The 10,000-nt window shown below is 44.2% G+C and overlaps 1 protein-coding gene across 1 annotated transcript in view; it reads left to right on the top strand.

The window, feature by feature from the left end:
* LOC119577278 overlaps positions 1-10,000 on the top strand; it is a 72,988-nt gene that overhangs the window by 34,579 nt on the left and 28,409 nt on the right. The window contains exons 14-16 of the mRNA XM_037925023.1: positions 1,481-1,567; positions 4,850-4,954; positions 9,158-9,288. Coding sequence (XP_037780951.1) covers positions 1,481-1,567; positions 4,850-4,954; positions 9,158-9,288 — 323 coding nt within the window. The remainder of the gene's footprint in view (positions 1-1,480; positions 1,568-4,849; positions 4,955-9,157; positions 9,289-10,000) is intronic.

Here is a 10,000-nt window from a genome sequence, read left to right as displayed (position 1 = left end):
CCGTAGCCAGTCTGTTGTAATTTTCTCCTGAATCCAAAACATTTCTTTCCATCGCTCTTTGATGCTTTCTGGTCTTGATGTATCTTCTGTTGCATGATGTGCACCCAAATGATTTATGATGATTGATAAAAAAACGGCTCAAAAGGCAGCTTGTCTTGTCAGTATTTTGAGAAGTTCTAATTTTACTCGCGCGAGCTATAATCACCTTCACAAATTGGAGATTCGCAGTTGCAAATATTAATTTATCATGCATTTACCCTGTCATCAAAAAAAGATCCTCAAAGATGCTTCAGCTGCAGATTTATTTACCCAGGTGTAGAAGACGACACCTTTACCTACCTGTACTTACCTTTGCTTCATTATCTGGTACCTTGTTTCTTGTTCTTCTCTATGTGCTGCATAGAAGCACCGTTGCTTGAGTATGCTGGAGTATGTGTGAGTGAGTGTGGTGTGTTGACGTTGTTTTATTCCAGGAAATATCCGGTGTTCGTTTCAGATGGTCTCTTCAAATTATTTTATGAGAAAGTGTGCAGTGTAGGTTAGAGCTACCATACTACAGGACTATAGCATGGCTGCTCAAGAATTTCGACGTACTCATGATCTAATGCAATTTTTTAGGGTTAGATGGGATTTTGATTTAGAATAATAATTTGCGATTTTTTGTCAATTCATTTATATTTTTTATTGTTTATAGATAATTTTGTTTCGCAGACCCAACGAATTATGAATTATTACAGACAAGCATATTGTTAGAAATTCACTGATATTATATTAAAATTGTGTTTAGATGACTGTAATTGCTCTTGATAAGTTTATTAGATTTGATTTGGAAAATATTGAAATCTGGATATTGGAACCGTAGAGTTTTCACGCGAGGTTTATAGCGGTGCAGGAGAAATATTTTGATGGGTAATTTTTCTTTCGTTTTTGGGACTAATACTATAACTACGCTAGTTTGTTTTAGGTTGAAAATTATAAGAATTATTTTGATTGTTAATATTATCATGATTGTTCTCGTTTATAATAATAATAATAATAATAATAATTATTATTATTATTATTATTATTATTGTCATTATTAATACAATATTATTTTCGTATGAGTTGTGAGTGAGTGAGAGAGAGAAAGAGAACAAGAGAACGAAAATGAGAAAATGGAAATTTATGCTTCCTGCTTGTTACAGATTATTATTATTATTGGCTGCACCGCTCTTGAAACTTGCACACATTGTTTGATATCCATTACTATTGTTTTAATTACTAAGGGTGAATACCATACAGGTAATGGGAGATATAACCAAAAATGAAGTGAATGAAAAGGAATTGAAATGAACATATATTTACTGATAAATGTACACGCAATTAGTATATATGTGATGCCAGAGGAATATGAGGCTGGAAAGCGCTTCCTTCCGGCGCCTCTGCCCGACCGCGGCAGCAGGAGCGGCGTAGAGTAAACCTTTTTCTTGTTGTTGCTTAGTGCTCGACCTTCGTGGGCCCCTCGCCCCCGATGCCCACGCCGGCGGTGCGGCGCAGCATCTCCACCGGGTTGTCTCTGAATCAGAGGGTGAGTAGGCCGGCCTCTCCCTACGGCATCGCCTTCAGCGCCGTCTGCCGTAGTTCTTCGGCGCAGGTGGTTCTGCTGCACCATTTTTTGCACCGTTTAAGTTTTACTTGCGCACAGTTCACGGTTTTGCTTGCGTTGCTGTCTTTCAGGCCCGCCCCCGAGCTTGGAATCGCCACTACGGAACGTTGGAGTTAATTCCTGCCCAAAGCAGAACGGTTAAACGCAGCATTATAACGGAAAAGCTTGTTGCGACTGCATGATTATTATTGTTTTTATTGTTTATAGTCATAAACAGTAAGAGGGCTTCATTCATACATATGTGGAGTTCATTTTTCTAGTTTTGTTTGTTATCCTCTCTACTTTACCGCGTTATCCTTCACGCTCACGGAGCCAGAGAATATCGTTTTTCGCGGCCCCTGCCTCCCTGTTCTCGAATCTTCAGCGTTTTTTTTCCTCTCTTTTTTTACATTAGTGATCCCTTTTCTCCGCCACGAAAATGAGAGCCCGAGTCTGCCGCCGTTGCATGCCATCCGTTTGTGGACGGCCGGCCGAGGGCATCCCCGCCCGCACGCCAGCGCCCCCTCCCTCCGAGGCCTCTGCGGCTCCACTTATCGGGAGGGCAGCGTTGCACGGGGACGAGAAATAATACGAGGGCATTGCAACAAGTAGGAGATTGAGTTCCGGCAGAATAATGCCCGCCTCGCTGTGCCTCTGAGGGCGGGCGGCAGCGTGACGCGGCGCAGCACGCACCACGTCATGGCGGGGCCAACCTCACATGAGCCGAGTCCTAACCCTTGCATGCTTCCTTTTTGGACGATCTCTGTCTCTCTCTCTCTCTCTCTCTCTCTCTCTCTCTCTCTCTCCTCCCTCTCTCTCTCCCTCCCCCTCCCCTCTCCCTCTCCCTCTCCCTCTCCCTCTCCCTCTCCCTCCCTCTCCTCTCCCTCTCTCTCCTCCCTCTCTCTCTCTCTCTCTCTCTCTCTCTCTCTCTCTCTCTCTCTATATATATATATATATATATATATATATATATATATATATATATATATATATATATATTATATATATATATATCCTTCCCTTTGCCTCTCCCTCCCTTCTTACTCCCCTCCTCCCTCCCTGCCTTAACCTTTCTCCCTTCCTTCCTTCCACCCTTCCTCCCTCCATATCTCCGTCCCTCCTTGCCACTCCAACCTCAACCTTTTTTCTCCCTCCCTCCCTCCCACTCCATCAGATCCCTCCCCTCCCCTCCCTCCCTCCGACTCTCCCCTTTGGTCATCCAGACTGGTTACAAGTGCCTCTCCCTTGCATTCCCCCCAAAAAAATGAAAACCACGCTTCTTTTTCTAATTTCCCCCTCTTTCTCTCCCTCTTTTTCTTTTTTCTCTCTTCTTTTTTCTCCTCTTTCTCTCCCCTCGGCCATGCGAGATTCACTGAAGGAATTACGAGACGGAAAATCAATATAAGAACGGAATTCCTCGCGTGATTTCGCCTCCGGTTATAACGCTCGATTTGCGTGTGCAATACTGACCCACTGACCTTCCTCCCCCCGCCTCCCCTCCCCCCGCCTCCCCTCCCTCGCTGGCTGACCCTTTTCTATGGACCTGCTTCGCTCTCGTTCATCATACCCTTCCCCTTCCTTCTGTCCATCTTTTCCTTTGCGACTCGCTTCAACTTCTCCGCTCTCCTCTTTTCCCTCCCCTCTACCCTCTCCCCTCCGCTCTCCCCTTTTCCCTCCCCTCTCCCCTCCGCTCTCCCCTCCCCTCTCCCCTCTCCCCTCCGCTCTCCCTTTTCCATCCCCTCTCCCTCCCCTCCCCTCCCCTCTCCCCTCCGCCCGTTCCCTGCCCTTCCTCTCCCCTTGTTCCGTCCTGCGTACCGCGGTCCAGAAATTAAAAGCTTAAAGACAAGGTTTGCGAAACGTGAATGCTCGGTACTAAGGCATAGTTTTTACTTATTTATTATATTATTATTATTATTATTATTATTATTATTATTATTATTATTATGATATATATATTTTTTTTTTTGAGACGGTCATGTAGAAATGAATCCGTTTCTTGTTTTGTATGTGTTGTGTGCCTTGTCGTATTTCTGTTGTTGTTGTTCTTAATATCCTTTTTTTGTAATTATTTTGATATAGCTAGTAGCTAGGAAAGTACTTTTGGACATTATTCAAGTGGATATAATTTTTCCTTCACAATTACTTTCTGTCTGAGTGAAAAAAAAATTGAATGCACATTTATTTTACTGAATTACTGCCATTCTTGCCGTGGCCGCCATAGCATCATCGCAGCCACAATCACCACACTCTTTCATTCATCGTTAGAAGAATGGCATAGCAACCCTTGCTTTGACCTGATATTCATACAACTCTTGCTGAAAAGAAGATAAATTTATCATTCTTGAATAAAGTTTTCATATTATTTTGACTTTCACTCCCATTTTTCTGTGTCTAAGATTATTATCATTTTCCAGATTTTATGTTCTCGTGACTTTTCATCATTATTTTTTTCTTCATTCTTATGTTTTGCTGCTTATATCTTTTGTGTATAATTAATCTCATAATGAGCATCATCATCCTGGGTCATATTGTCATCATATCCCTTGTTATAGATATATATATATATACATATTTTTTTTTTACTTTCTTATTCCGTTGTTTTGTCAAAGATCTGAAACTTATTAATGTCATTAATGTTTCTCCATTCTCTTTGCAGATCTAATTAACTTTTTTTCTCTCTCCCCTTTATAATTCTTTGATGTTTTATTTTGAAATGGGATGGTAAGTTTGGGGCCACACGAGGGGCGCTACGGATGGCTCCATGGAACACCCTGTGAATAATATTTGACGAATATCTAGTTTTAAGCTAAATGTTAAGGTTGTCATGTGTTCATTTCTTATGTTTGGATAAAAAACGTAATAATATATGCTTTATTACCTGCCTAATCGGGTGTCCCTTGAGGTAATTGTTTTTAATTTGGTGCGATGACTTAGTTTGACTGAAATAAAAGGTGACTTTCCCACCTCATTTACATTTGCTAATCTCCTTCTTTCATACGTAGATTTTAATCATTCTGAATATGCCAAAATTCAGTAGTGAACACAGATATACTTGTATTTATAAACACAAAGTTTTATCTCCAGTCTGCCATTACCTTCAGCGTAAACCAAACATTTATTACATTTCACCCATAACGTTTCGGACTCCTTCCCGTTTTCCTTCACGACTAAACCACTTCCCATTTTCGACGATGACTGACGCATTTCCCGTTTTCTGTGGTGTAGAAGGCGGTATATCTAAACCGCGACGACATCTTGGAGAAGCACGTAGGGCCTCGCGTCCGCTCCTTCGACGCCTCAAAAATGAAGAACAAGTTTGAAAAGCCAAAGGTAAAAGAGTAAAGAAATAATAAAAAAAAAATGGCTAACTTCACGCTAACTTCACTCCAGCACTTCACACGGTTTTTATAATGCACTTGTGACGATGCTGTTTAACACATTTGGACTTTATTTTTTTATGTGTTTGTTCTCTTCATTTTAACACGGTTTGCTGTATTGTATATATTGATTTAACGAGCGTTTTATTTTTTTCATTCGTTTTATAGATTAGTTTGTGTAATAAATTAACACGTGATTTTTTTTTATTAACAAGATATTCCTGTTTAAACAACTCACGCGAATGTGTGTATATATGTTAATCCTGTTTTAATCAGATCACAACGTGTAACATCTGTAGCGTTTGAGCATAAAGCCCTGCAAAAGCATAAATATGCTAATTTTTCAACGTATTAATGTGGTAATTAACACTGATCTGGAAGAATTCTGATTTTATGTAGTGATTAAGTGAGTCGAGTAACCTCAGCGTGTGTGTGTGTGTGTGTGTGCGCATGCGTGCGTGTGCGTACGTGTGTGTGTGTGTGTGTGTGTGTGTGTGTGTGTGTGTGTGTGTGTGTGTGTGTGTGTGTGTGTGTGTGTGTGTGTTGTGTGTGTGTGGCGTGGTGTGGTGTGTGTGGGTGGTGGTGTTTGTTTTGTGTGTGGTGTGTGTGTGTGTGTGTGGTGTGTGTGTGAGGGGAGAGAGAGAGAGATGTAGAGGAGTGGTTGAGTAGGAGAGATGGAGGAGAGAGGGTGGTAGTGTGCGTGATTGCGTGAGATTTGTGTGCATTCTATGCATACAGCTTTGTTGTGTGTTTGCGGTCCAGGCACATGTGGAGTGCATGCGTGCGTGCGTTAATCTGTGTGTTCACGCACATGCAGGTACCCCATTAACCCCCCTCCCCCTTCCACGCCGCAGTTCCAAGTCGCGATGTTGGCCGAGATGTTCCAGGAGTTGCTCTGGACGGTGCAACAGAAGCGGGTATTTTGCCAAACTTATCCAATCGTAGAATGCCAACCTGCCATCTTTTTTCCTGCACGTCCGCGCCCTTCCCGACGTCGGCCGCGCCCCGCCTGCGTCACGCGTCGCCCCCCGGAGGGGGGCGACGCGTGACAGCTTACATGCTGTTCGGAAAACTCGGCCTAGACGCAACCTGGACGCGCGGCCGGGCAGCGCGGACGCCGCTCCGGCCCGGGCGTGACGCGTGACGCTCAGCACGGGGCGCAAATACAGGGGATGTTTGCTTGCGTTCCTTCACTGTTCTGTTTCACTGCTGGGTGATTTGCTGCGTCACAGTCAGTAAGAAGCTAATTTTCATATATATTCAGGGGTAATGTGGTGATATTATCTGTGCGAGACAATTTAAATGAGGTATAATTGCGCACTTAGAAGTAAAGGGTTCTTTGGGAGGTATTTTGGGAGCCAGAAACTTCGGTTAAGTCGCGATCGGTTTCTCTTCTCTCTCTCTCTCTCTCTCTCTCTCTCTCTCTCTCTCTCTCTCTCTCTCTCTCTCTCTCTCTCTCTCTCTCTCTCTCTCTCTCTCTCCTCTCCCTCTCCCTCTCCCTCTCCCTCTCCCTCTCCCTCTCCCTCTCCCTCTCCCTCTAACCCTCATCTTACCGAAGGCGTGCGCAAAAACAAACGAAATCAATAAGTCACGCTCAGGTCTTCCATGACCTTACTAATGACTGTCGCGCGTGACGTCACGCAGGCGATGGTAAGCCTGAGCGCCGACTCGGGATAAACATCGCGATTTCTCCTTCCATCCCCCTGCATTTGCGCTCCCTGACGCGGGCGGCCGAACGCGGCCAGCGGCGCTATTCCGGACAACAGATGCGACCGTATTGTGTAAAATGTCCGGAAAAAAAATATATATCCTTTAATTGCTAAGGAGATTATGTTATACACTGTATTTTTTAATTTTTTATCTCGTCACGGCTTATGTGATTTAGGACACGGAAACGTTTTTTTATTTCCCGTCACGATACGTTTGAATAGCGATGAGGCACGTTTGTTCACGGCGTAGTCTTAGCGTTCGTAGATCTCAAGGTCTTTCATTATGCTTGACCAGAGCTTGCACTTTTATATTTTTTGTCACAGCTTGTCCGCTGCAGTTTAGCAGTAACCGTGACCTTTCGTTATATACCAGTAGTTTAGATCTCGTAATAGTATACGCCGAAGTTCTTTTTTTTTGGTATTCGGTTATTTTGTTTTTTCTGAGAGTCAGAGGCCGTTCGTGATGGAACGTACCATTAAAAAAGAAAGGACGGTCGTTCCAAAATGAATCCGAGTAAGAACCACAGGTAGGTACTGGTTCCTGCCAGCCGGGGCTAATGGCAGAAGGACCCGGCCTTCTCGGGAGGAAGTAAGGGCGAGCTGACGGCGAGCGGCGGCCGTGACGGCGCGGGGAAAGTCACGCGGAAAGGAAGTTGTCAGCCGCGTCCCTCTTCTCTCTCTCTTCTCTTATTCACATACCTTTTTATACACATTACGTGCACCTTCTGACACGCATATTGTTTCTTATATTGCACCTCTTTCACGCCTACCGGGAATGTACCCACGTTTTTTTAGACTATTTACACCGCTTTCGTGGACTATAGTGTCCTGGCGATTCACTATACCTGCACCGTTCGCTTCATTATCACCGGTTCTAATATACACATGACTAATTCGGTCTCCTGGATTGATTTTCTTCAGTTTAAATGCCTCTAGCACCTGTGTTTGTTTACGGACAGGTGCTCTGGGTGTATGTGTACATGTGTTCATTGCGTGCTACTGTACCACTGTTTCACTTCCTGCATGACCTCATAACCTCATAACACCTCATGATTTGTGCATGGCGGCTGTGCCACTCTTTTTGACTCTGCTTGTCTCATTTTATTCTGCATGTGCAACTCTCTGCTGCCTTCATGTGTGCATTGTATGCTGGCTTCATGTGCACCAATCCGCTGTCTGCCTGCCACTGCCTGCGTGTGTAAATAACTACTGTCTACATGGGCACCTAACCCGCCTGTGCACTCGTGGTCAATGCATTGGTGAAGGCTGACGACCCTTTCCCTCTGTACTCACTGCTGGACCTTCACGACAACGTAAGTTCTAACCCCCACGCCCCCCACAGCCCCCCACGCCCTCCCCACGGCCCCCACCTCCGCCAGAGCTAGGGGGGTGGTAAGTTTATGGCGGTGGTGGGGGCGCGGGGCCGGGCGCCGTCAGGAAACTGATTCTGTTTTATGTTCGGGTCATGCGGCGACCTTTCTCGGACTATGACGACTTGTAGTAATGGTCTGGTTATCTTAGAGTTTGACTAATATGATCTGACGCGATACAGCATTTTTTTATTCATTAGGTACCAAGTTGTATTTTTGCCGTGGCTGCGGCTGAGCTAATCGCCGTGATGTGTGCCCGCACGAGCTGGCGCTAGCGGGCACCTCCATCACGCCTTTATTACTTAATAACTGGCGCAACAACACTGCCCTTACTCGTGCCACATCCAGTATCTCTCTCGCGCGTAGGGGAGCTTACATGCTGTTCGGAAAACATTATTTAAAGCTCAATGGAAAAAATGGCTCGGGGAAAAGCCGGGTTGTGAATTAGACGATGTCGCATTTAGAAATTGTTACTACAAGTTGTTATATAAAATGAAGGGTCTGGAACCTGCATGGTACCTTTCGCCATAGTATTAGATCATCAGATTAGTTTGAACAAATAAGCGCATGCTATTTGTTAATTAAGTTAAAACACAACTCTTCAATTAACCTAGCTACGTGTGATAGACCCATCGTTGATGAAACAAAAGGGATGGACATTTGTTTGCTTCTCTTATCAGGGAGTGTTATCAGTCCTGGAATAAGGGGTTTCGTTAGGGTCATTTTATGAAGCTTAGATCAGCACGCGCATTAAGATATTACAAAATTTGCCTGCATAATTGCATGATGATACCGCCGAACGGGATTATCCCCGAGGAGAAATGGGTAGCGTTGAACTGATCCGTTGTGTTCCCTAGAGTTAACGTTTGTTTCGAGGCAGAATACAACTATCTATACCATGAGCGATGTTATAGCCAGCTGCTTGGCATGTCTGGATATACTAGATATACATTACCAAGACTGGTATAATAGGTTGGTATATCATATTGGTTGGTATGCCCTTGGGGTGCGGAAGGGCGAATCGGACCCCCCCCCCCCCCGTTCCAGCCACTTACCGCAGGTGTCGTGCTCCCACAGCAAGTGTCCCAGATGCCGACCGAGTGCAAGCAATGCGGGAAGCAGGTGTTCCAGATGGAGAGGATCGTGGCCGAGAGAGCAGCGTGGCACAAGAACTGCTTCCGCTGCACCGAGTGTAACACCATCCTCACGTAAGTCCCGTTCTCGTCACCACATCGCTATAAAATATCACGCGCCACTACACTTTCTTCTGTTCTTCTAACATTATATACATTATCCTCTGAACCCCTCAGTGTGCCCGGCCCTTCACGTAATTAAAACAACGAAGGTATGAACGGAAAGAAAACATGAAAATTCCAAAGGCCTTTTCGCCAGATCGCTCGTTTTTTTTTTTCTTCCTCTCTCTTTTTTACGTTAATTATGATTTATTCAGAATGAATTCTTCACCCTTGCCCCTTTCTCACATCCCTGTAGTACCTGTCTGCCACACTCCCGCACTTTCTTTGTGTTTCTTACACTACACACACTGCCACATCCCTAACCAGCTCACACGCCACTATACTTCCTTCCTTTCCAAACTAACACAGTGAACATCTACATTGTATGCGATGAGCACACTGTATTCCTGCCTTTTCCTGGCTGTCTGACTGCGCTCTACATCTACATATATTTTTCTTTTAAGATTAATTTCACTAGTTAAATGCCGACCGAAGCGGGATTCTAATACTCAGCTTTATGGGATGTCTGTCATGTTATTTTTCGAGGAGTCTGTTTCTTGTGAATTTTATTTCAAGGCTTTCAATTTCTGCCTTTGATTTTGTTCAATCTGTTTGTCTTTTTATCTCTCCGATTTTATGCGTTTCTTGCCTTATTTACTTTTATCTGTTTGTATTTAATCTCTTA

Source organism: Penaeus monodon, chromosome 9 (assembly GCF_015228065.2).
Source record: "Penaeus monodon isolate SGIC_2016 chromosome 9, NSTDA_Pmon_1, whole genome shotgun sequence".
Classification (NCBI taxonomy): domain Eukaryota; kingdom Metazoa; phylum Arthropoda; class Malacostraca; order Decapoda; family Penaeidae; genus Penaeus; species Penaeus monodon.
Note: the sequence above shows the minus strand (reverse complement) of the source record. Positions and strands in the feature narration are given on the sequence as shown.